Genomic DNA, 26,706 nt, shown 5'->3' with positions numbered 1-26,706 from the left:
ATAAACATACTAGTATGTTTTACAGCTTGCTTCTATTATACCTCATTCATGAACTTGTATTATAACAGTGTATTGTGTGAATTTTGAATAAGACATCGGACTTGGAATGGACTTCATATTATGTGATTTTACTGAACAAAACTGTTAAGATCATGTTCTGAATGTATTTTCAAAATATAATGTCAATACGTTTAGTATATTTAGTTCTTTTCTAATACTTTTTCATTATTAATATATCACTTAGGTTAGGTTTTTATCATAGTGACTGTATTTTAAATCGTGTTTATGCATGCATAGACACAGCTTGATTGTTTGAGGATTTACAAAAAATCAATTAAAGTTTCAGTTTTAAAGTTGAAGCAAAATCAATTGATATGACGCAGTTATACATGCAAGTGTCTATTTTTCTTACTTATACTATGTCAATTTTAATAAATACAACGGATAAAACTGAATAGAATGCATCGTTGAAAAACACACTATATTCAAAGATTAATGTCTCAATCCAACTTCACTACTTGTGTGATATCACAAAGAAAATTGAACTATATGAGGCTAAGTCTCTAAATCTTGATAATACAAGACGAGACGTAGTTGATTCTTGTTTGTGTTTTATATCATTGATGAAAGTTTCAATTCTCGTACTCTGCTTTGCAACAACCACTGAGTAATGTTGAAGTGAATATTTAATAGATTTTCATATTGTTAAAAAGTGTTTTTAATGAATCTACTAACAAAACAGTATTATTTCGAATCTAAAATTGTTATGACATAAACAATCTATTTAATAATCGCATTCGAATACAATGCGCAACCATTTGGGCATTAAGATTAATGAAATGTGACTGTGAATTTAACATTGATTTATTGCATATAATTCAATATAATTATAATTTTTGGACACCTTAATTTTTGTCTCTACATTTTCAGACACCTGTCATTTTATGACCAATTAACCAACAATGACTGGTACACAAAGCTGCAATTTTCACATAGCAGATTCATATATTCACTATACCGGAATTTACTAAAAACAGAATTGTAATCCTCCATAAGGAACAGAGATTATTTCAAAGGACAGCAGTTCTCAGGTAGTTAACAAAGCAGAGTGTCTGGTTCATAGAGTCCTGTATATGTGACCAGCTGGCAGACTGGTCAGCTGCCAGGCTTTCAAGGTCAGAGGTCAACAAAGCGCTGCTGGACAATACATCCCCATGGACCTGAAATAAAGTCACATATATTTAGCACGAACTGGGTCAATATCCAAAGTCAACACATCTCCCAAGTATAAAACAATAGTAAAATTTCCTCAAGTCATAAAATTCCTTTAGCTTGATGCAAGTTTGTAAAACAAATTTTTAAAATAAAATTCATTTTAATTATTAAATACTTACCTGTTATCGTATGCTTATACTTTCCAAGGGGAAATAACTCATCCGGAATTTTAACTGGGAATCCGCCACCTCAATACCGTAATACAGGCCAGGTTAAACATAGTGCAAAGCAACTTAGCCAAAAATCGGTAACCAACCTTCAATATTCTTTCAAAATATATACAAAAATATTAATCGAATAGCGGGGTGGGAGGTGGGACTTACCGATAACAGGTAAGTATTTAATAATTAAAATGAATTTTATTTTAAAAATTGTTTTAATGTCATAAATACTGACCTGTTATCGTATGCTGATTTTGCAGCTGCGGTGGGAAGGTTCGTATATATTTTCCCCAACACAGTAGAACCCATAAACAGGGTTATCAGCTAATGATAGCAAAACCCTCAACAAGGGTTATCAAGTAATCTTCGTTAAAACGGTATTAATTATGACTCCTCGGACAGAGTAATATGTCTAAGTCGTATAGAAGACACTACCGTTAGTGAAACCACAACAAGCCCAAACATATACAAATTGTATTGTCGGCACTTCAGAAAACGAAGATAAAAAGATGAAAAAGGTGGTCGGATTCCTCCAGAAAACAGCTTAGAGCACGTCAAAAAGTGGGGTGTGATTAATATATGCCCACAAAACAGACAGAGCTCTTAATTCATGCGGTGAGATCCTAAAAAGGAATGAATCCTTAGATAGGATAAGAGTAACTTTCCTTAGTCGAGGTCTAACCCCGAGAAAAAGAAGCCGCAGACACATCTCCCCCCCCCTTTTTTTGGGAAATGAAGAGTGTCTTTTGAGAACCTCGAATGGACTTACGACTAACACTGCTGAGAAAGAACTTCAAAGCCCTGATTGCCCATAGAAGTTTATCCTCATCTTCATGACTACCAGTTTAAGAAAAACTTGGAAACTTGAAGGTAGAAGCCATATAGAGGACTTGATATTAAGCAAGGAATCCTGGCTGACACAACAAAGTGAAAACGACAGTAGATCCTACTGGAATTGGTCGTATTCAACAGAAAAAGCATGAATTTCACTTCTCCGTATGGTAAAAGCCATAATAAGAAGGAAAACCGTCTTAAAATTATATTGGAACTGTTAATAAGCCTGATAAAAAAGGTTCATAGGAAGCTCATTAAGCATCCCAACATGTAACACAAGTCAAAACCGCTTAAGAAGGTAAAGGAACGAAAAACATAGTGTTGCCGTTCCATAGTTTGGATCAGTTCCAAAAAATATGTAAGACAGCACAGAGTTGCGATGACTTACACAAAACAAGGTATACGAAAGCATAATCTCTATCCTTTGATGAAGAAAAGAACAAATTTCTTATCATCAAGAAAAATATGAGAAAAACCTCTATGTATCTAGCAGAGTGATTAAGGTAATAACTATGCTCTGGAATACCCAGTCAAAAATGAATTTCCATAGAACCTTTATACAGTTCTGATGGAATTATCCTTGCACAAGTAACAAGGATTGAAACTCTAACAGAAAAACATTCTTCTGTAGAGATAACTAAAAGTAAATAATGGCCAGACATGTAGTGGCACATGTTTGGATCAGTAAAAATATGTCTCTCTGAGATATGATATTTGACCTGTGAAGAAGTTTCCTGAAAATAAGTGTACGGGAGACTTAAAAAGGTCGTAGAACCATAATCCCATGGTTCATTAAGTATATTGCATGAACTTATGGCAAAAAACTCAGTTATTGCAAAAACTCACCAAGAAGGCAAGATATTCCAGTTTATGTCAATGGACGAACGTATAACAATCGCACACCCTGCTGGATCGATCACTGTGAACTGCATTATTGACGTTGTTCAGCATACCGGTATATACTGCGATCTAAGATCGCATAACGCTAATAACTAGCGTTTGATAATAAACAACATTCTTCGATATACTATGCAAACTCACTACCGCGCATGCGCAATTACATTATTTGAACCCAACGGAAAAATAATTCGAAAGAAAGAACTACAGGACAAAACGTCCAACAGGGCGTTGAGACGACCTGGTATGAGTAAGACGATAGAGAAAATTTGTAGTTCTTGCAAAGAACGAATAAGTTCCTGATTTCCAGTTACAAGGAGTGATAATATGATCACCTCCGTGTCTGTAAGTAAACCACGACCGATGTGTGATAGTTGAAACCATCACAAAGGAATCGTGAAAATGTGTTGTAAATGAAAAACAGCTAAAAAGAATTTTCGCTTTTCAAGATGTAGATGTGCAGGTGATATTCATTAGGATACCACATAATTGAGAAAATCAAGATACGTTGTTCTATGTGATCGTCCATAACCTTCTCTGCTCACATATATAAACTATATTCTTGCCAAGTCTAGACACCACTGAATAGTGGTAAATAATGACAAAAAGATGGAAATCTGTGTCATTGAATAATCCCGAGATTAATACAATTAACTTAAAAATAAAGCTGAAACGGACGTAAGAAAAAAACGTCTCAGCAGAAAGACCGGTGACCGGACCGGTAAATACCGACCGGTGACCGGAACCATTTGTCAAGGATGGGTGGGCAAAAAAACAACGGCAAGCCGAACTTTCCCACTCCAAACACACTTGAAAATTGGTAGAATAGGACAGTGTTTAACACTTATAAGTTTATGACCTATCTACAGAATATAGCCTCTTCTTGAACCAATAACAGGCGCCTTTAAAATCCTGGATAATACAGGTCGTTGAGTCATCGATTTGCGAAGTACGGAAATATGATTGACAGTGGTACCTCCGGAATCGGAGGTGTGATGGCAGAAAAAGGTGAAAACCCTAGGAGTAACCTTAAGGGGGTCCACGCTTGCCGGTAGAATGCATGGAAGTCTTAAATTCTGACTTGATTAATCCATTTACTTCAAGACTCCTAACCGGGACGAATTCCGAATGGAATACGACCAGTTATAGGAAGACGGCCTGTTATGGCCAGAAGTGTAACAGAAGAATAACTTTAAGATGAGGTCCCTCCAGATCCTAGGATCTAAGATCTGAGTTCAATAGCTCCCAAGCCATCTACAAGACTGTAGCCGCTATGCGGTCAATCTGATAGGCAATCCTATGTATCAGAACTCTTGTTGATTCCAGTAGCTTGAAAATATGCACTGTCGTAGGAGCAATAGAAAAGCAGAAGTCGATACAAAATGTCGTCTTGCTAATCCTGCTAGCGTCATTAATGTGTCCCAACTGTTCCGTGACACTGACTGCAAAGTCTGTAGCCGACAGGTAAAGGCGGTTAAAACAATTCATCCTTCGGGTCTCGAACATAAATTAATATAGGTCAAATAGTAATGTTCGACCTCAATGCTAGTCTCCGAGCCCACTTCAGCCGATCTATCTGCAAGACCAGTAGTCTGCATGTAGCCGGTTGAGATAGAAGTACAAATAACAGATATAGCATGATTTGGTAACCGTCGCCAGTAGAACATCAGTATTGAAAAACACAAAAAGTCATGTAGATTGTTGAATCCATAAAATATAGTATTCAATACAATCATAGCCAGGGGTATACAACTAGGTAATGTAGACGATACCCGTGATACTAAAAATTGACTGATGAAAACACAGTGGAATACCGGTAATTGGTAACTAGTGACCGAACCGGACCGGTCAATGACCGGTAACTGTAGCCAGGTGAACGGACCAGTCATAATATGACCGGTGACGTAACCAGTTAAAGACCGAAAAATGGTGGAATTCATATGGTCTGATATCAATGTCAAGCACTGCTCGGAAAAGAAGATCGTGCCAAAACTCCAATCCGATGGCGATGAGACATCACTTATTTTGACCGGTGATCAGTGATCGGTGACATGACCGATGAATGGTGACCGATGTCCGGTGATCGGGACCGGTATAATATAACTGCGTCAGAATGGAAATATCTGGTGCAGAAGAATGACCATCCACGAAGTCATCTGATAATGTTTACCGGAAAACAACGGTAGATTATCAGTATTAATAGGCCTAAGTGTCCTTGTAGCCGTAGTGGAGAAAAGAACAGCTTATCCCGAAGCCTGAAAGTTAAACGAACTAGTGTTCGTATACAACTACGGCTCGGTGACTGCAACATGTGTGGATGCCATAAGAAAAACCATCACACGTGGAATGGAGACATGATATTCCTAAAGGAATACAATGGAGAACGTCGATATGACCAGTAGGTTCATTAACGCCTACGTGAGAAGTGGCGACATCCATATTACTGCGATGCCGAAATATTGTTCGGCTACGCTGGAAATATTGACTTCTACAATATTGTCTCCGTGAGCATTGAAGTGATCGCTTACGGGCGTATCAACGCCGAGAACTGCTCAATGAAGGAGAGGTATGTTCGATAACTATCCTTGGTAAGAAGTGAATGAAGTCCGCTGATGTCTACGTGAAGGTTGACGACGTCCTCGTTTCCTGCGATGTCGAGATCTGGATCGGCCGAGATGTGGATCGGCTGCGATGAGATCGAGATCTTTTAGAATAACGTCTCCGTGAGTGACGACGTGATCGCTTACGAGAGCCGCGACGATGAGAACTGCTCGACGAAGAAGAGCGTGTCCGATGTCTAATCCTTGATGAAGACGATGTATTCGACGACGAATAGGAGAATAATTCAATGAAGAAGACTTCTTCTTGACCGGTGACTGGTGTTATCGGTGGCAGGCCTAACTGATGACTGTTGACCGGTGACCGGACCGGTGATCAATGACCGGACCGGTGACCGGACCGGACCGGTGACATGACCGGACCGGTGACATGACCGGTGATCAATGACCGGCCGGTCAGACGTCGATCAATGGTCCGTGATCAACGTCCCCGGTGACGTACCGGTCATATCATGACCAGTGTTGTCACCGGATAATGACCGTATGGCGGATGCCAAATGTTCCGGCATTGGTCGATGTCCTTGACCAATGCCATCGGGCAAAGACCGGCTGACGGGTGTCGCCATATGGTCTGATGTTGACCGACTGTCTAATAGACTTAGCATAGTACGGTCGCGATCGTGCCCGATACCCGGTGACTGATACTGCAACTATCATCAATGATCTGCGAAGTCACCGGGTATTTATCCACTCTTGTTTCTGCGACCATCATGTAGTCGAATATATGAAAAACAAGAGCAAAACATATTCAACCATAAACTGGTCACAGACCAGATTATCATACGGCACATAAAATCATTATTTGACCATAATGAAAATTATAATAATACTGCCGTAGATCATAAATTAAACAAAAGTTTAATTCAAAACAGATGAAAAATAAAATAACGATCAATTAGATTGTCATACGGAACGTTAAAATCATTATTGCACACAATGGCAAATGATAAACAATCTGCCTAAAGAAGAACACGCTTTGCACGATCTCGTAACACATTAGAAGAACATGCTTTGCACGTTCTAGCAATGTATTAGAAGAGCACGTTTTGCACGTGGTCGTTCGCACCTGAAAACACCCAGCATGGTAGAAATAAACCATTGTTCGATAAAAACAAGCATGGCTTACCTTTTACAAATGAAACAAAATCCATTAAATCCACACAAATTAATCAGATGAGAAATAAAAAGATAAATAACACAATTTATTTATTCAAAACCCCAATCAACCAAGTGAAAAACAATATTTTAATTCAGAGCCGTAAAAGACACCTATACACCTGGTTGATCCGGAAAGAATATTAAAGGTTGGTTACCGATTTTTGGCTAGGTTGCATTGCACTTTGTTTAACCTGGCCTGTATTACGGTATTGAGGTGGCGGATTCCCAGTTAAAATTCCGGATGAGTTATTTCCCCTTAGAAAGTATAAGCATACGATAACAGGTCAGTATTTATGACATTAAAATGTATTTATTTGAAGGCAGTTTAAATTTGGACATGCAAGAACAGACGCTTTCACACATTCAAAATATATGAATGATTGTTTCAGATTTTTGTGACAGCAGTAGATCCTATCACCGTTAATAGACATGGCCCCACTTGTGGTCTCAATACAGATATTCTGCACCCTTTCTGGCCTGATTCTCATATCTTCTCTTAACCCTTTCCCACTCAGAGTCAACGTGAAAATGGCTATCTCTTATCCCTTTCCCACTCAGAAGCAAAGTGAAAATGGCAAACAGCATAAAACCAGAACAGCCTGCGAGTAATGTGCAGTCTGTTCAGGTTTTATGCGGTTTTATGCTCATCAGGGTTGGAAATGAAGCCTTTAAAACTTGAATCTAGTAACAAAGGTCTCTTATTAAATTTAACTTTCTAAGGGACTACCAACACGTCAAAATACGTATCTTAGTGGTAAATACTGGTTAAACACTCAAGGAAACGGTCAAGAGATTCTCAATATACCTTTCTGAGCTAAAAAAAGGTGTAAGCGAAATCTTTGGTTCCTGCAGACACATTTGTTGCGCCTTGCAGCAAGCCACATTTGGAGACCTAGATCATAGTGAGCAATTTCTCCTATGATTACTAGATTTTTAAGGGCCTATGATGTACATAACATCAGATCTTTACTGCAATTTAATAAATCTGATTTAAAGGTGTCTGCTGCAAATTGCAGCAGGAACGAATTAATTTAAGAACCACAAAACAATGTTTGCGTCTCTAACCTTTAAGAACAGTGCCAAGTAGGCCTGTATGATCTCAAAGTTCTTGTTAGTCTTCAGCGTGTCACGTACGAACCCAAGGAATGCGCCAAGCACCTCCAGGGAACCGCCTAGATCCGGTTCCAGTGAGCGGATCTCCACATCTACAGCTGACGGACCCAGAGACTTCACGTAGTCAAGCACCTTTGTATCTGCAGGTATAAGATCTGTTTATCAAATTGTTTTTTTAAGTACATTATTCTGTGTTATTAGCCTTCTTTTCTGGAAACACCTTCAGTGCAATGCAGTCTACATTGTGCATAGTTTTTTTTTTAAGTATTCCATATTGAGCATTATAAGTACAATTTAAAAACAAGATGTGTTTGTGAAACACAATGTCCCCCTATATGACATTTGACCTTGAAGGATGACCTTGACCTTGACCCTTCATCACTCAAAATGTGCAGCTCCTTGAGATACACACGCATTTCAAATATAAAATTGCTAGCTTCAATATTGCAGAAGTGACATTACATGAGCAATTTTGACCCATATATTTGACCTTGAAGGATGACCTTGACCTTGACCTTTCACCACTCAAAATGTGCAGTTCCATGAGATACACATGCATGCCAAATATCAAGTTGCTATCTTCAATATTGCAAAAGTATTCATAAAATAAGCGATTTGGGCCACATATATTTGACCTCTGAGCTTGAAGGATAACCTTGACCTTGACCTTTCACCACTCAAAATGTGCGGCTCCATGAGATACACATGCATGCCAAATATCAAGTTGCTATCTTCAATATTGCAAAAGTATTCATAAAATAAGCGATTTGGGCCACATATATTTGACCTCTGACCTTGAAGGATGACCTCGACCTTGACCTTCCACCACTCAAAATGTGCAGCTCCATGAGATACACATGCATGCCAAAAATCAAGTTGCTATCTTCAATATTGCAAAAGTATTCATAAAATGAGCGATTTTGGCCACATATATTTGACCTCTGACATTGAAGGATGACCTTGACCTTTCACCACTCAAAATATGCAGCTTCATGAGATACACATGCATGCCAAATATGAAATTGCTATCTTCAATATAGCAAAAGTTATTGCAAAATGTTAAAGTTGGCGCAAACCAACCAACATACCAACAGATAGGGCAAAAACAATATGTCCCCCACTACTATAGTGGGGGACATAATAAACAAGATAAATTTCCAAAATAATTGGACCAATTTGTTTAAAACTGTAAATATTGGTTAAATTAGTCATGGCTGTTACGTTAACAGTTTGGAGACAAAATTCTATTTTTTGTTTAGTAAAATTGCAGAAAGCTAAAATCTTAAACTATAATGTTTTGTGATTTTGGATAAATTTTCAAGGTATTTATAACATTATGCATATAGAAAACTTCATCTTTACTATTTTTTATTTTGAACAACTGGGCCCATTCTGTGCAATAGTTCTTTTCTTATTAACCCAGTTATACCTTCTAAATTGGATCAATTCATTTCCAAAATTAGGGATTTCTAGTACACTTATTTCTATATTTAGAATATTTCTTACAGAAATTTCTTTAAGCAAACGGCGCAGACCCTGATGAGACGCCGCATCTCATCTGGGTCTACTCTGTTTGCCAAGGCCTTTTTTCTAGACGCTAGGCATAAATGGGTTAAGATTGTTTATTTCCGCTTTTGCTTGATAGAAGTATTTCTATCAATTATATCTGGGCAAAACACATAATATGATAAATCAACAATATAATAAAAATAATAAACTTAAGAATTTATTTTTTCCATGTCTGTGATCCTAGCATTATATTGTGTTATAAATAGGCATCTCATCCTGTTCACCCCCCACAAAAACCAACAAGACGCTATGTTTGCTCCCTGTCCATGGGTTCACCTTAGTGCTGGTCAGCCCAAGTTAATGCATTAAAAGTCCTTCATAGGCCAAGGTCAAATAGGTAAGGTAGCTCTGGTTGGATTAGGACTGATTATGAGTGTCAATGCAATAGTTTTAGTAAGAGGTGTTGCTGCTAGACAAAGAAGTAACATCAAGTTAACAAAAATAGACCGTTATTACTTATTAGTAATTCTAAGCCCATAGTATATCAAGGTCAAGGTGTTGTTTGATAATATGGGTGGATAGGGGATAGGAGACCATAACCAACGAATGTGAAAGTACCCATTCATAATAGCAGGTTGTCGGTACTTGACAAAATGGTAAATTCTAGTTCACAAAGAAATAGCCCATTTGATGTTTTCAAGGTTAAATCAAGGTCATGGTCAATGTTCAGTTTGAAGATAAGGTTGCTTTAGGGCATGGTCTCAATCAACACCAGTATAAGCATACAAAAGTTGTAGCATATAGTGTTTGTGCTAAAAAGAATGTTTAATCTTAACCTGTCAAGGGCAGGTGCTTTGAATAACTTTAAGTCCGAATTAGGTGAAGGTCATTGCAGTCTACTGATTTGGGTGGATTAGGGAGTGTCATAAATCAATTATTTAAATATCTATGTGATGAAGATGTGGGTGCTTGACAAAGTATTACAACAGCCATGTTAACATGGCCATTCCTGCCGAAATGTGTTTGCTTGTATGAGAACATTTTTTATAGAGAGTAGAATAATATTTGTAAAACATGGCACCTGTGTCATCTATTTATATTTCAAGGATCAATTAGTTATATAGTGTTGGAGTTATGCTGTAGAGAATAAAATATAAATTAAATAAAGGGAGATAATTAAAAAACTACGGCCGATAGAGTTATGGTTCATGTTCACTGCACTTATCCTAGTTGCCATCTGTTTATATTTCTAGCTTCAAGTAAATCCCTTCAGTAGATTTAGAGTTTATGCTCCCGACAAAAATTTACTTTGAAATTAAATAAAGGAAGATAATTCAACAAGAGCTGTCAGAGGACAGCGCGCTCGACTTTTCGAGTGCTTGAAAGTATAACGTAAGCCATCATGGGAAAATTTTTCATATTAAATAATTTACTAGACGATCTTTCAAAAATAAAAAAGGGAAAAAAAAAATTGTGGGGGGGGGTGAGAGGGGGTATAATGTGGGGTGTGGTCATTTATAAGACGATCTTTCAAAAATAAAAAAAAGGATAAAATAAAAAATAATTGGGAGGGGGGGGGGGGGGGGTAGGGGGGAGGTAGAGGGGGGGGGGGGGGGTTGAGAGGGGGGTATAATGTGTGGTGTGGTAATTTATTAGATAATGTTTAAAAAAAATTGGGGGGGGTGAGAGTGGGTATAATGTGGGGTGGAGTAATTTATTAAATGGTGTTTAAAAAAAAAAAAAAAAAATGGGGGGGGGGAGGTTGGGGGGGAGGGATTCTGGGTAGGGGCGTGGTGGGGTATTGTTTGGGTGGAATCCATTGTGGTATTCAGGTAAGTGTTGTTTTGTCAAAGTAATAATAAAATGTGATCATAAATAAAGAAGTTGTGGCAGTTTAAGCAAAATGTTCAATTATCTAAGTATAAAAGGGGCCATAATTATGTCAAAATGCTTGATACAGTAGTCTGCTCTTGTTAATAGGTTAGGGTCATGTTGGTAAACAAGTTTGCAACATATAAAAGCAATATGTCAAAGGATATAGGAAATATTTGGGGTAGTACGCAAACTTTAACATAGATTTATCAATAATATGCATATTCTAAGTATTAAAGGGGCAATAATTATGACAAAATGCTTGATGGAGTTGTCTGCTCTTCTTTATAGGTTGGGGTGATGTTGGTAAACAAGTATGCAAAATATAAAAGCAATATGTCAAGGGACAATGAAAACAAATGGGGAAAAACGAAAACTTTAACATTTGCTGCATATTCTAAGTGAAAAAGGGCCCATAATTATGACAAAATGCTTGATAGAGTTGTCTGCTCTTGTTTATAGGTTGGGGTCATGTTGGTATACAAGTATGCAAAATATGAAAGCAATATGTCAAGGGACAATGAAAATAATTGGGGCAGTACGAAAACTTTAACATTTGCACGCTAACGCTAACGCAGACTGTCACGCCGACGCCGGGGTGAGTAGGATAGCTCCACTATATATATTTCATATATAATAGTCGAGCTAAAAACTAAGGTAGATAAAGATTTGGTTTTTAGTCACTGCACTTCTCTTACTTGCCATCTGCTTATATTTCAAGTTTCAAGTAAATCCCTTCAGTAGATTTCGAGTTATGCTCCAAATAAAAATTTACATTGAAATTATATAAAGGGAGATAATTAAAAAACTAAGGTAGATAGAGTTATGGTTTTTGGTCACTGCACTTCTCCTAGTTACAATCTGATTATATTCTAAGTTTAAAGTAAATCCATTGAATAGATTTGGAGTTATGCTGTGGACAAAGTTTCGGATGCAAGGACGGACAGAGGGAGACTATTAGTATATCCTCTTCTATAACTTCCGCGGGGATAAAAATGGTAGGATCTTATTATTAACCCAAAATTTTCTGAATTAGTCCAAAGAAGATAAAAGTCAAATTGTGGTAAGGTGGAAAGAGAATGTTCCTAAGCAACAACAGCACAAGTATCAAAGAATTATACCAATCAGAAGTTAAATCTACCTAAACTGTCACTGACAAACAGCTTGTGGCACAGAGAAATCTCCATATGCCTCAGTTGCCAGGATCACAAAAATCAACGAATGTGAATAACAAAGAAGCAACTTTGATGTGAATTTAAGAATTGAATAACAACAAATTAAGTACACACATGACTGTGTAGCAGCACCCTCCAATAGAAGTTTTCCAAGTGTGCACAGAGGCATCAGACTTCCAACAGATACTTGCTTGGACTGAAAGTAAAAGCACTGGAGCCGTATCCACCAATAATAAACTCAAACTTAAACTCAAACTCAGACTTTGACTCAGACTTAGACTTACAAAAGACAGACTCAGGATTCATATTCACAAACGCGTTTGGAAATAGACTTCAATAAGATAGGTTTTTTTTTTTTTCATGACGTCACGACTAAGCGCTGGTTCGGGACCACTTGAGCCCTTTATTCGGCGAATGTAAGGAAATCGGAGCCGAACAAATTTCCGTTGTTCAAAGAATAAAATGGGACGAGGTGGCGAGCAGAATATCATTGTACGTTATATGTTATTTTAGTATCTGCCTTATATTTTTAATATTTGATTTAATAGCATAAGATTGGATTTGGTACCGTTTTGTTAGCCTGAGTTTGAGTCTGAGTCAGAAACTTGAGCTGAGTCTAAGATTTGAGACTTACGTACATTGGTGAATACGGCTCCTGGACATATACATTTGAGCCTGAGAAAACCGGGCTTAATGCATGTGCCTTAAGTGTCTTCCCAGATTAGTCAGTGCAGTCCACACAAGCCAATAAGGGATGACTTTTCTCTTTAACTGGATTTTGGCTAAGACCTTCTCGGAACAAAAATATCAATAAAAGCGTAAACTGTAGACCCTGATTAGACTGTGCAGATTGAAAAGGCTTATCTGAGTTTTACTTTACACACATGTATTAAGCCTAATTTTCTTATAACAAGGTTCATCTTATCTGATCATTTAGCCTATGGAGAGGAAAACAATGTTTTAACACAATTTTGTCATTATATAAATCGTTCAAATTAATAAATTAAGTTTTCCCCACTTGCTGTTTGACTTGTTCCAGATTTGAGATTTAAGTGTATGTTAATTAAAACTGTTAATGAAGTAATGGGAAATTTATATAGCCAATAAGCAAATAACCAATAGTTTGATATTAAATGACTTTAAAATGGATTTATAATTTGATATGCCTTGAAGTTTTACAATTTATTATGTTGAAATAGCTAATAAACAGCAAGTTTTGTAAAACAAGAGGGCCTAAAAGGCCCAAAGTCGCTCACCTGAGATAACAAGATATTATTGGGACAAATCTTCTGACCAAGTTTCATGAAGATCGAAAAATAAATGTGGCCTCTAGAGTGTTAACAAGGTTTTACTATAGCCATATAAGGAAAAATGCCCCGCCCCCTGGCAGCCATGTTTTTCAACTTACTGACATCATTTTTGAACTCGTCCAAGATATTATCGGGATGAATCTTCTGACCAAGTTTCATGAAGATCGGAAAATAACTGTGGCCTCGAGAGTGTTAACAAGGTTTTACTATAGCCATATAAGGAAAAATGCCCCGACCCCTGGCAGCCATCTTTTTCAACCAACTGGCATCATTTCGAACTTGTCCAAGATATTATTGGGATGAATCTTCTGACCAAGTTTCATGAAGATCAGACAATAAATGTGGTCTCTTGAGTGTTAACAAGATTTTACTATAGCCATATAAGGAAAAATGCCCCGCCCCTGGTGGCCATGTTTTTACAGCAACCAAAACTATTTTCGAACTAATTCAAGATATCATTGGGAAAAATCTTCTGACCAAGTTTCATGACGATCAGAAAAAAAATGTGACCTCTAGAGTGTTAACAAGGTTTTACTATAGCCATATAAGAAAAATAGCCCCGCCCCCGTGGTGGCCATGTTATTCAACCAACCGGCATCATTTTTGAACTTGTCCAAGATATTATTGGGATGAATCTTCTGACCAAGTTTTATGAAGATCGGACTATAAATGTGGCCTCTATAGTGTTAACAATATTTTACTATAGCCTTATATAGCCGTATAAGGAAAAATGCCCCGCCCCTTGGGGGCCATGTTTTTCAAGCAAACGTAACCATTTTCGTACTCATCCAAGATATCAGTAAGACAAATCTTCTGACCATATTTCATCAAGATTGGACAATAAATGTGGCGTCTAAAGTGTTAACAAGATTTTACTATAGCCATATAAGGAAAAATGCCCCGCCCCCTGGCGGCCATGGTTTTCATCCAACCGGCATCATTTTCGAACTCATCCAAGATATTATTGGGATGAATCTTCTGACCAAGTTTCATGAAGATTGGACAATAAATGTGGCCTCTAGAGTGTTAACAAGATTTTACTATAGCCATATAAAGCCATATAAGGAAAAATGCCCCGCCCCTTGGCAGCCATGTTTTTCAAGCAAAGATTACCATTTTTGAACTCATCCAAGATATCATTGTGACAAATCTTCTGACCAAGTTTCATGAAGATCGGAAAATAACTGTGGCCTTGAGAGTGTTAACAAGGTTTTACTATAGCCATATAAGGAAAAATGCCCCGACCCCTGGCAGCCATCTTTTTCAACCAAATGGCATCATTTCGAACTTGTCCAATATATTATTGGGATGAATCTTCTGACCAAGTTTCATGAAGATCAGACAATAAATGTGGTCTCTTGAGTGTTAACAAGATTTTACTATAGCCATATATAGCCATATAAGGAAAAATGCCCCGCCCCTTGGCAGCCATGTTTTTCAAGCAAACGTAACTATTTTCGAACTCATCCAAGATATCATTGAGATCAATCTTCTGACCAAATTTCATGAAGATTGGACAATAAATGTGGCCTCTAGAGTGTTAACAAGGCAAATGTTGACGCCGCACAACGGACGACGGACAAAAGGCGATCACAAAAGCTCACCATGAGCACGTTGTGCTCAGGTGAGCTAAAAATTAACAAGCTTTGAACAATGTTTGTATTTAAGGATAGTTGAACAATCAGAAAATGCTTTGTCTTACATATGGAATGTTTATAAACAAATAAACAATTTATATGAAAGTCAGACATCTTCATTTGTCGTGTAAAGCAAACAGTTTTACAGTGGACTGGTTGGTTCCAACAAAGATCTATAAATAAAAATTATTATTTATCATAATAGATCTTTGGTATACAGTACCTTCTCAGCCTCCATGTCTTTCTCAGGCAGGGCAAACTTGGGCTGGAGACCGGCAACAGTAGGCAAAAAGAATGGAGCAGCCTTGGGGGCCTTAGGGGGCTGCTTTGGCTTGTTCCGTAACTGAAAAAACATTTTACAATTTTCTTAAATGGCAGTCTGGTAGGAATGATATTGAACACATTTCAAAGGACGCAGTTTTAAAGCTAAATTAGATGATATTCAAACATAATCTGAATGCTAATTTTTTCTGATAATGCTTACATTGTAAGTAGTAAAGCTAGCATAATGAATATGTTACACAGAAAAAAAAAATGCAAACATTCCAGTAAAGAAGTTCCAAATCATCTTCCGCATATAAGATTTGCAACACAAATCACTAAATAAAGGTCATCTCTTTTGCTTTCAAACATTTTGACAAGCATGAATTCGAATTACTTCCACAGTAGTATCATGTGCTGAACTTATCACAAAGTCCATCTTAATGCAAGTTTGTCACATAGACCTCATCATCAGCGTTATATTGGAGTTACAGTTGCCACAAACCTTGACAATATCCAGGTTAAGGATGTTCTGCCAGCGTGAGTTTGGCAGCAGTGAAAGTGTGACCAGCTCGCTGCTGATCTGATCAGCAGACTTGAACTCTGCACGCACAAACTCCTCCTCATCTGCAACCTCCTCTTTGTCCGCATCTGCATGCAAAACAGTGGACAGTCAGCGTAAAAGATTGAAGTTTAAGCTGACTTCTGTGAGAACTGAGTTTATGGTGCTTCCATGAAGGGTAGTTTCAGATTAGCATGTGCAGTTCACACAGGATAATCAGGAACAATACTTTCCGATTTTATGATTTTTTGATTGTAAATGAAGTAGCTTCTAAACAAAAATTCTGTATTGGCAAAAAGGTTTGTCACTGATATGCCTGTAGCGGACTGCACAGGCTAATCTGGTTGCCAATGGTAACATATTCTTGGTCTTTCAGTCCTTATTATACAAACAAGAGTGCCATTGTCACAAAGATATGCCCATTAGTAAAAAACGAAAGTCTCTGGCAGGGCAACATATAAGGATCGTTTTATAGTTTTAACAATTTTTATTTGACAGAAAACAAAATGAAATAAAAGTTCAACCATACAGAAAACGATTACAACAAGAGCTGTCAGAGGACAGCGCCATCGACTATTAGAGTGCTTGACAGTATAACGTAAGCCATCATGGGGAAACGATCTTTCAAAAATAAAAAAAGGGAAAAAAAAATAAATTTTTTTTAGGGGGGGGGGGGGTTGAGAGGGGGTATAATGTGGGGTGTGGTCATTTATTAGACGATCTTTAAAAAAAAAAAAAAGGAAAACAAAAATTTTTTTTGAGAGGGGGGGGAGGTAGGGGGGGGGGTGAGAGGGGGGGGTATAATGTGGGGTGTGGTAATTTGTTAGATGATGCTTAAAAAAAAAAATTGGGGGGGGTGAGAGGGGGGTATAATGTGGGGTGGAGTAATTTATTAGATGATGTTTAAAAAAAAAAATTGCGGGGGGGGAGGTTGGGGGAGGGGAAGTGATTCTGGGTAGGGGCGTGGTGGGGTATTGTTTGGGTGGAATGCATTGGTATTCAGTTAAGTGTTGTTTTGTCAAAGTAATAATAAAATGTGATCATAAATAAAGAAGTTATGGCAATTTAAGCAAAATGTTCAATTATCTAAGTGTAAAAGGGGCCATAATTATGTAAAAATGCTTGAAACAGTGGTCTGCTCTTGTTTATAGGTTGGGGTCATGTTGGTAAACAAGTATGCAACATATAAAAGCATTATGTCAAAGGATTTAGGAAATATTTGGGGTAGTATGCAAACTTTAACATAGATTTATCAATAATATGCATATTCTAAGTATAAAAGGGGCAATAATTTTGACAAAATGCTTGATAGAGTTGTCTGCTCTTGTTTATAGGTTGGGGTGATGTTGGTAAACAAGTATGCAAAATATGAAAGCAATATGTCAAGGGACAATGAAAATAAATGGGGTAGTTCGAAAACTTTAACATTTGCTGCATATTCTAAGTGGAACAAGGGACAAAATTGTCACAAAACCAGGTTTTCATTGTGAAAAAAAAATCTGATAAAGGGAGAAAACTCAAACTGAACTTTTGAAATGACCAAAAAAAATTAACCCCCTTTGTAAGTTTTTTTTTTTTTTTTAAATCTATTTTTAGTCGTGGCGACCTTGACATTGGAGATATTGACGTGATTCTTTCGTGGGACACACCGTACCATGATGGTGAACAAATGTGCCAAATGATTTTAAAATCTCACAATGAATGACATAGTTATGGCCAGGACAAGCTCATTTATGGCCATTTTTGACCTTTGAACTCAAAGTGTGACCTTGACCTTGGAGATATCGACGTAATTATTTCGCGCGACACACCGTCCAATGATGGTGAACAAATGTGCCAAATGATTTTAAAATCTGACGATGAACGACATAGTTATGGCTCGGACAAGCTCATTTATGGCAATTTTTGACCTTTGAACTCGAAGTGTGACCTTGACCTTGGAGATATCGACGTAATTATTTCGCGCGACACACCGTCCAATGATGGTGAACAAATGTGCCAAATGATTTTAAAATCTGACAATGAACGACATAGTTATGGCCCGGACAAGCTTATTCCGCCAGCCCGCCAGCCAGCCAGCCCGCCAGCCAGCCAGCCTGCCCGCATTCGCCAATCTAATAACCAGTTTTTTCCTTCGGAAAACCTGGTTAAAAAGGGCCATAATTATGACAAAATGCTTGATAGAGTTGTCTGCTCTTGTTTATAGGTCGGGGTCATGTTGGTAAACAAATATGCAAAATATGAAAGTAATAGGTCAAGGGACAAAGAAAATATTTCGGGTAGTACGAAAACTTTAACATTTGCACGCTAACGCAGACGCAGACGCTAACGCCGATGCCGGGGTGAGTAGGATAGCTCCACTATATATATTTCATATATAATTGTCGAGCTAAAAATAGTTGGGGTAGTACGCAAACTTTAACATTTGCTGCATATTCTAAGTGGAAAAGGGGCCATAATTATGACAAAATGCTTGATAGAGTTTTCTGCTCTTGTTTATAGGTTGGGGTCATGTTGGTAAACAAGTATGCAAAATATGAAAGCAATATGTCAAGGGAGAAAGAAAATATTTGGGGTAGTACGAAAACTTTAACATTTGCACGCTAACGCAGACGCTAATGCCAACGCCGGGGTGAGTAGGATAGCTCCACTATATATATTTCATATATAATAGTCGAGCTAAAAATGGAAAAAACGAATTGCAATTGATTCTTGGTCACTTTAGTTGTACCATTTCCCTCCATACTGTGTTTGATTTAATTTTGTGACCTTTAATTCGGCTGTAATATTTGTGATACGATTATATAAACACTTGTTGGGTACAGAGTCTTTATAAAAACTTACTTCTGTCATGTTCTGGAAAATATTGGCAGCTAAACACAGCTTGGTAACATTTATTAACAGTGTACGCGCGAAATATTTTAAAATTTGTTAAGCATCCTGAACCGTCAGGAAAAGACGTTGTTAAGAAAGTTTTCTTAGATTTAATATCACAGGTTGCGACAGAATCTGAAAAAGTTGGAGCTAAACACAGCGGCGATTCAATGTCTAAATAACAATTTAAGTCGTGGAAAAAGGACTTCCCTTGCTTGTCGTTGACAGAGAAGTCTTAGAAATGCGTCTTAAGAGCAACATATGTATGAGAGGTAATGTTACAACAAAATGGGCTAGGGCTGGATCATGTAATATTCAAAAGGTCACGATAGTCAAGCACACTTATAGTACCGAACACAAGGATGCAAGGAAAAAAAAGTTAACTTCCAAAGCAGAAGCCTGGACCTCCAGTTTTGGTGAAGGGCATGTATACACCAGCAAAAACAAGAGGGCCATGATGGCCCTGAATCTCTCACCTGACTCATTAAGATCAAATGAAAACTATGACCTCTATTGTCTACACAATGTTTTTCTATGATTTGACCTAGTGACCTAGTTCCTGACTCTAGATGACCCAAATACAATCCCAATCCAGATTTCATCAAGATAAACATTCTGACCACAGTTCATAAATATTGGATGAAAACTGTGACCTCTATTGTCAACACAAGGTTTTTCTATTTATTTGACCTAGATTTTTACCCCAGATGACCCAAATACAATCCCACCCAGATTTCATCAAGAATTCTGACCGAATTTCATAAAGGTTGGATGAAAACTGTGATCTCTAATGTCTACACAAGGTTTTTCTATTATTTCACCTAGTGACCTAGTTTTTGACCCCAGATGACCCAAATAAAATCCCAACCCAGATTTCATCAAGATAAACATTCTGACCAAATTTCATCAAGATTGGATGCAAACTGTGACCTCTACTGTCTACACAAACAAATTGTTGACGGACGGACGCACGGACACACGCAGGCACGCACAACGGACACCGGACATCACACGATCACATAAGCTCACCGTGTCACTTCATGACAGGTGACCTAAAAATATGTGTCAGAGATAAACATGAACAGTTGTGGTTAAAATCCCATAGAAACAAGGGCTGTTTGTAAAACATGCATGCCCCCCTATATGGGCTATAAGTTGTAGTAGCAGCCATTGTGTGAATACGTTTTTTGTCACTGTGAATGGTGGTGGTGGGTGGTGGTGGTGGTGGTGGTGGTGGTGGTGGTGGTGTAGTAGTAATAGTAGTAGTAGTAATAGTAGTTGAAGTAGTAGTAGTAGTAGTAGTAGTAGTAGAAGTAGTAGTAGTAGTAGTAGTAGAAGTAGAAGTTAGTAGTAGTAGTAGTAGTAGTAGAAGTAGTAGTAGTAGTAGTAGTAGTAGTAGTGGTAGTAGTAGTAGTAGTAGTAGTAGTAGTAGTAGTGGTTAAAAGTAGTAGTAGTAGTGGCAGTAGTAGTAGAAGTGGTAGTGGTGGTGGTGGTGGTGGTGGTGGTGTGGTGGTAGTAGTAGTAGTACTAGTAGTAGTAGTACTAGTAGTAGTAGTAGAAGTAGTAGTAGTAGTAGTTGTAGTAGTAGTAGTAGTAGTAGTAGTAGGAGTAGTAGTAGTAGTAGTAGCAGTAGTAGTAGTAGTAGTGGTGGAAGTAGTAGTAGAAGTAGTAGTAGTAGTAGTAGTAGTAGTAGAAGTAGTAGTAGTAGTAGTAGTAGTAGTAGTAGTAGTAGTAGTAGTAGTAGTAGTAGTAGTAGTAGTAGTAGCAGTAGCAGTAGCAGAAGCAGTAGCAGCATTACAAGACCAATACTTAAGAATGATCAAATGGGAAAAGGTAACCTAGCACTGGCAGTAAATATGGGGCTCATTTACAGGTCAGATTTGGAATCTCTGCTGTAAAATGAGATTTTGAATGAATTAAAGGGAGGCAAATCTGTAATAAAAAGAACATGCATTTTTGAAAGTTTTCACAAAATAGGCAAAAACGAATAAACATGCAAAGTTCAACAAGCTCCTGCGGCCATGTTTTTTGACGAATCCAATTTCTTTGAACAACTTTTTCAGGGGAGCCTTCAAAGGTCATCCCTGTGAAATTTTTTGAAAATCTGATAAGCGGTTTCTGACAAGAAGATTTTTTAAGGTTTTTACCATATATGGTCATGGCGGCCATCTTGGTTATGTGATCAAATTTTTTTTAACAATTCTTTTGTCCCATGACCTAGGGATGCTCCACATGAAATTTAGTTGAAATTGGCTCAATGGTTTAGTAGAAGAAGATGTTTACAAATTGTTTACAGACAGACAGACGGACGGGCGCCGGACGGTGAGTGATCACAATAGCTCACCCCGAGCTATCGCTCAGGTGAGCTAAAAATGGGAGATGATGATATCATATTGTTTCGCACTGTTCATTATGATGCATGTGAGGGACTGCCCTCAAGTAAAGTCAATGGTCTACTTGAGCTTCAGAGATTGAATGGAACTGACCTTTAATCTACAAATCTAAGCTGGGATACAGTGTTAATCTAAGCTGGGATACAGTGTTAATCTAAGCTGGGATACAGTGTCAATCTAAGCTGGGATACAGTGTCAATCTTAGCTGGGATACAGTGCAAGAAATTCAAGGATCCATCAAAACTGTATTTTAAAGAGATCTAGTAGCTATTCTTATAGCCTCAGATGTGTACTCCATTATGCTCAATTAGAGTACCGACCTTACAGTACAGAAACACTGATTAATATGTGTCAGATTTGTCAAGAATGTCGGGACTCTGTGACGAAATTTTGAGGAAACATACAGATTAAAGATGATAGGGCCTACACAATAATTCAAGAAGTAATAAGTTTTCTTGAGGGATTCGGTCTTGACCCTGGTGAGATTTTCTAAGAGTCTCTAGCTACAGGTGGTGCCTCTGTAATGACAGGCAGAAAGGCAGGTGTTGGTGTGCAGCTAAGGTACAAATTTACACCATTTATGTTAAAAACTCATTGTCTTGCACACCGATTAACTGTAACTTGCTGTAACTGACTCTTTGAAGACAGATACAATTCTTGACAAGTTTAAAGAGAAATTTGGTGAATTGTACTTCTTTATGAGCAACTCTAGTATCCCAATAGAACCCCTCAAAGAACTGCAAGCAGTGTTAAGGGAAAAGACATAAACCATTAAATAATCTTATAATATAAGATGGTTAGGTTTAAGAAATGCAGTTACGGCAGTATATGAATCATACAGCTCCCTCTTAGCTACCCCCACAAACTTTGCAAATGAATCTCCAACAGCAAAACATCTATTCAAGTACTTTTCAATACTATACAGCCGCGTTGCTTGTTGCTCTGATGCTAGATGTGTACCAGTGTGTGGCAATTAACTAACAATTTTTTTTTTAAGATTCTGACAGGACATGTAAGCAAAATCAATCCAGTGAGAACCTGTCATATCTGCCAACTATTCTGCATCAAACACAAAAGTTTCATTCAAAACCCTGGGAAAACGCGCCTCACTCTGGGAAAACCGGCATCATGCAAGTGGGTAAAAAGAGGACACTTTCCGGTTTAATAGTATAATAGAAACTCCCTTCTTAGCAAAAATTCAGTTTAGGTGGTAAAAGTCGTTACTGATAAGCATGTACAGACTGAATCTAGTAATAAAGGTCTTAAAATTAGTTTTTATTTTTAAAGGGGTTACAAACACATGTTCTGACCTGTGTCTGGTCTCCTGGTGGTGGGCAGGTTGACAAGGCGGGGCTCGTAGTTATCAGGCAGAGCAGTCAACCCTACATGGGAGAACAGCGTCTTGTTGGACCAGAGGTAGACCCCGAGATCGTCCAGATGTGACGTGACGAGGAAGTCTGACGTGGGGGACATTGTCAGTGACGTGATGGCGCTGTCCACCAGGAAACAGTCTATTAGTCTGAAATTAGCAAAAACAAGCGATGTGTTTGTGAAACACTATGTCCCTATATATCTGAGCTCTGACCTTAAAGGATGACCTTGACCTTTCACCGCTCAAAATGTGCAGCTCCATGAGATACACATGCATGCCAAATATCAAGTTGCTATCTTCAATACTGCAAAAGTGTACATTAAATGAGCGATTTTGGCCCATATATTTGACCTTGAAGGATGACCTTGACCTTTTACCACTCAATATGTGCAGCTTCATGAGATACACATGCATGCCAAATATGAAGTTGCTATCTTCAATATTGAAAAAGTTATGGCAAATGTTAAAGTTTGACCAAACCAACAGACAGACAGACAGACAGACAGGGCAAAAACAATATGTCCCCCACTATAGTGGTGGGGGACATAAAAAAGCGCAGTCAATCAGTCATCAACAAAAAAGCATGAAACAGTCGATCAGTCTGCAATCAGCATTCCAAATAGCATGAAACAGTCAGTCTATCAGTCTGCAATATCAGCATTCCAAATAGCATGAAACAGTCAGTCTATCAGTCTGCAATCAGCATTCCAAATAGCGTGAAACAGTCAGTCTATCAGTCTTCAATATCAGCATTCCAAATAGCATGAAACAGTCGATCAGTCTGCAATATCAGCATTCCAAATAGCATGAAACAGTCAGTCTATCAGTCTGCAATATCAGCATTCCAAATAGCATGAAACAGTCAGTCTATCAGTCTGCAATCAGCATTCCAAATTGCATGAAACAGTCAGTCTATCAGTCTGCAATATCAGCATTCCAAATAGCGTGAAACAGTCAGTCTATCAGTCTGCAATATCAGCATTCCAAATAGCATGAAACAGTCGATCAGTCTGCAATATCAGCATTCCAAATAGCATGAAACAGTCGATCAGTCTGCAATATCAGCATTCCAAATAGCATGAAACAGTCGATCAGTCTGCAATATCAGCATTCCAAATAGCATGAAACAGTCAGTCTATCAGTCTGCAATATCAGCATTCCAAATAGCGTGAAACAGTCAGTCTATCAGTCTGCAATATCAGCATTCCAAATAGCATGAAACAGTCAGTCTATCAGTCTGCAATATCAGCATTCCAAATAGCGTGAAACAGTCAGCCTATCAGTCTGCAATATCAGCATTCCAAATAGCGTGAAACAGTCAGTCTATCAGTCTGCAATATCAGCATTCCAAATAGCGTGAAACAGTCAGTCTATCAGTCTTCAATATCAGCATTCAAATAGCATGAAACAGTCGATCAGTCTGCAATATCAGCATTCCAAATAGCATGAAACAGTCAGTCTATCAGCCTGCAATATCAGCATTCCAAATAGCGTGAAACAGTCAGTCTATCAGTCTGCAATATCAGCATTCCAAATAGCATGAAACAGTCAGTCTATCAGTCTGCAATATCAGCATTCCAAATAGCGTGAAACAGTCAGTCTATCAGTCTGCAATATCAGCATTCCAAATAGCGTGAAACAGTCAGTCTATCAGTCTGCAATATCAGCATTCCAAATAGCGTGAAACAGTCAGTCTATCAGTCTGCAATATCAGCATTCCAAATAGCGTGAAACAGTCAGTCTATCAGTCTGCAATATCAGCATTCCAAATAGCGTGAAACAGTCAGTCTATCAGTCTGCAATATCAGCATTCCAAATAGCATGAAACAGTCGATCAGTCTGCAATATCAGCATTCCAAATAGCATGAAACAGTCAGTCTATCAGTCTGCAATATCAGCATTCCAAATAGCGTGAAACAGTCAGTCTATCAGTCTGCAATATCAGCATTCCAAATAGCATGAAACAGTCAGTCTATCAGTCTGCAATATCAGCATTCCAAATAGCGTGAAACAGTCAGTCTATCAGTCTGCAATATCAGCATTCCAAATAGCGTGAAACAGTCAGTCTATCAGTCTGCAATATCAGCATTCCAAATAGCGTGAAACAGTCAGTCTATCAGTCTGCAATATCAGCAACAAAAATGTGTCAAACAGTCAATAAGTCAGCAATTAGCTGCAAAATAGCTTGAAACAAAGTGTGCACATCAATGGCACAACCAGTATTTGGCACTGTTCAGTGTTCATTATCTAGTAGTTGGGAAACAGTGCAAGAAGTTTTATCTGGCATGCCATAAAATTGACCATGAAGTAATAGTTAGTATGTTTTTTGTGCAAATTCTTAGAAAGCTTTTTTTTAAATACTGCGTGCCGTTTATATTGATTTCAAAAGTCTTTCCTTTCAATTTCTAACATTGAAATGATTAAACTTTCTTTAATGCCATGAAACTGTTGAACAGACTTTCTTGTCAGGTGCTTCATTCCAAAAGAATTTGGGACACACCCCTATATTAAGAAGGAAAAGAAAGGTGAGTTCACAGGCCTTGAAGAATTTTTCCAGAGCCACTCGCCCTGCTGGGCGAGTAGGTCTGACAATCCACTTGCCCTTCACCTTAATCTACTCGTTCTGCATTTAAAAAAAAATATATCTATATTTATAGTTATGATCAACCAGAACCTTTTAACCTACAGTAACATAGTGACACTAAACTGCAAACAAATTAACAACACTATCTGATGGATTTTATTTGCTTTTCTGCACCTGTTTCCTTTTCTCAATACTTTCCGCTTCTCGTTTTGATGACCTTTCTTTCTGTTCCCTGTCTTCACCACCTTGCAGATATTTTAAAATAGAACCCTTTACCATGCTGAGTTTTAATATTTAAGACGAACTGTTAATGAAAGACACGCTTGATTGACAAATGATTACAATATGGTAAATTTTGGCTAAGGCTTCTGATCACGAATTATTCTGTTTATTAATAATTATTTTTCTGTTTATTTTTAATTAAATATAAGAAGTTTTATAATTAACCAGTTATGTATTTTTTTTATTATTGATATTTACATTTAAATGAAATTTTATTCTTCACGGAATGACCAATATTTTTAACTGTTTTGTCACTTTTAATTGATTAGCTTAGAGCACTGGCACCTACAAAAAGAGCGCAGCTGATTACAAGAATTATTTTTACTGTGCCCGTGACGTCATTTTTCATTGTCAAAACGAAAGTGCAGTTTCTTTGTGTACTAAATCTATTTTTTGTTCGTTCAAAAAAAATGTTCGCAATTTGTATCGATGTGGCAGGAGTTCTGGAACTGAATTTATATTTCTCAACTTGAAAAAAAGCACTCGCCCGATCGGTTGAGTATTTAACAAACTTTACTCGCCCGACCGTCAACTTCACTCGCATATGCGAGCGGTCGAGTGGATTCTTCAAGGCCTGGTTCACTTATCTTATTTGTTAATACCCCCAACACTTGTCAGTAACACAGATCTACGAGCTGGGTTATCTCAAAACAATTAATTGTGATTGCGAAACCAAATACACATCTGTGGGGCTGACCAATCTGCTGTTAGGTAGATTCAAAACCCTTAAGGAACAGTCCATTGTGATTGTGATAAATTACCAAGCACTATTCTTGGATGCTGACTTACCTGTCAGTTGGAAGGTCCCAAACCCTAAAG

At 37.8% G+C, this 26,706-nt stretch overlaps 1 protein-coding gene and 1 long non-coding RNA gene across 2 annotated transcripts in view; both read right to left on the bottom strand.

Annotated features, from left to right (window-relative positions):
* Positions 1-846: 846 nt before the first annotated feature.
* LOC127853130 (WD repeat-containing protein 36-like) overlaps positions 847-26,706 on the bottom strand; it is a 43,941-nt gene continuing 18,081 nt past the window's right edge. The window contains exons 15-20 of the mRNA XM_052387355.1: positions 22,960-23,168; positions 16,326-16,471; positions 15,783-15,902; positions 12,727-12,808; positions 8,009-8,196; positions 847-1,220 (exon numbers count right to left, since the gene is read on the bottom strand). Of these exons, the coding sequence (XP_052243315.1) occupies positions 1,071-1,220; positions 8,009-8,196; positions 12,727-12,808; positions 15,783-15,902; positions 16,326-16,471; positions 22,960-23,168 (895 nt within the window). The 3' untranslated portion in view covers positions 847-1,070. The remainder of the gene's footprint in view (positions 1,221-8,008; positions 8,197-12,726; positions 12,809-15,782; positions 15,903-16,325; positions 16,472-22,959; positions 23,169-26,706) is intronic.
* LOC127853132 (uncharacterized) lies at positions 17,412-18,542 on the bottom strand. Its single transcript, XR_008036476.1, has 2 exons — positions 18,293-18,542; positions 17,412-18,130 (listed from the first exon to the last, which is right to left on the bottom strand). It is a non-coding gene; the product is annotated as an uncharacterized LOC127853132 (long non-coding RNA).

Source organism: Dreissena polymorpha, chromosome 12, assembly GCF_020536995.1.
Source record: "Dreissena polymorpha isolate Duluth1 chromosome 12, UMN_Dpol_1.0, whole genome shotgun sequence".
Taxonomy (NCBI): domain Eukaryota; kingdom Metazoa; phylum Mollusca; class Bivalvia; order Myida; family Dreissenidae; genus Dreissena; species Dreissena polymorpha.
This window is presented reverse-complemented; position numbering and strand designations above follow the sequence as displayed.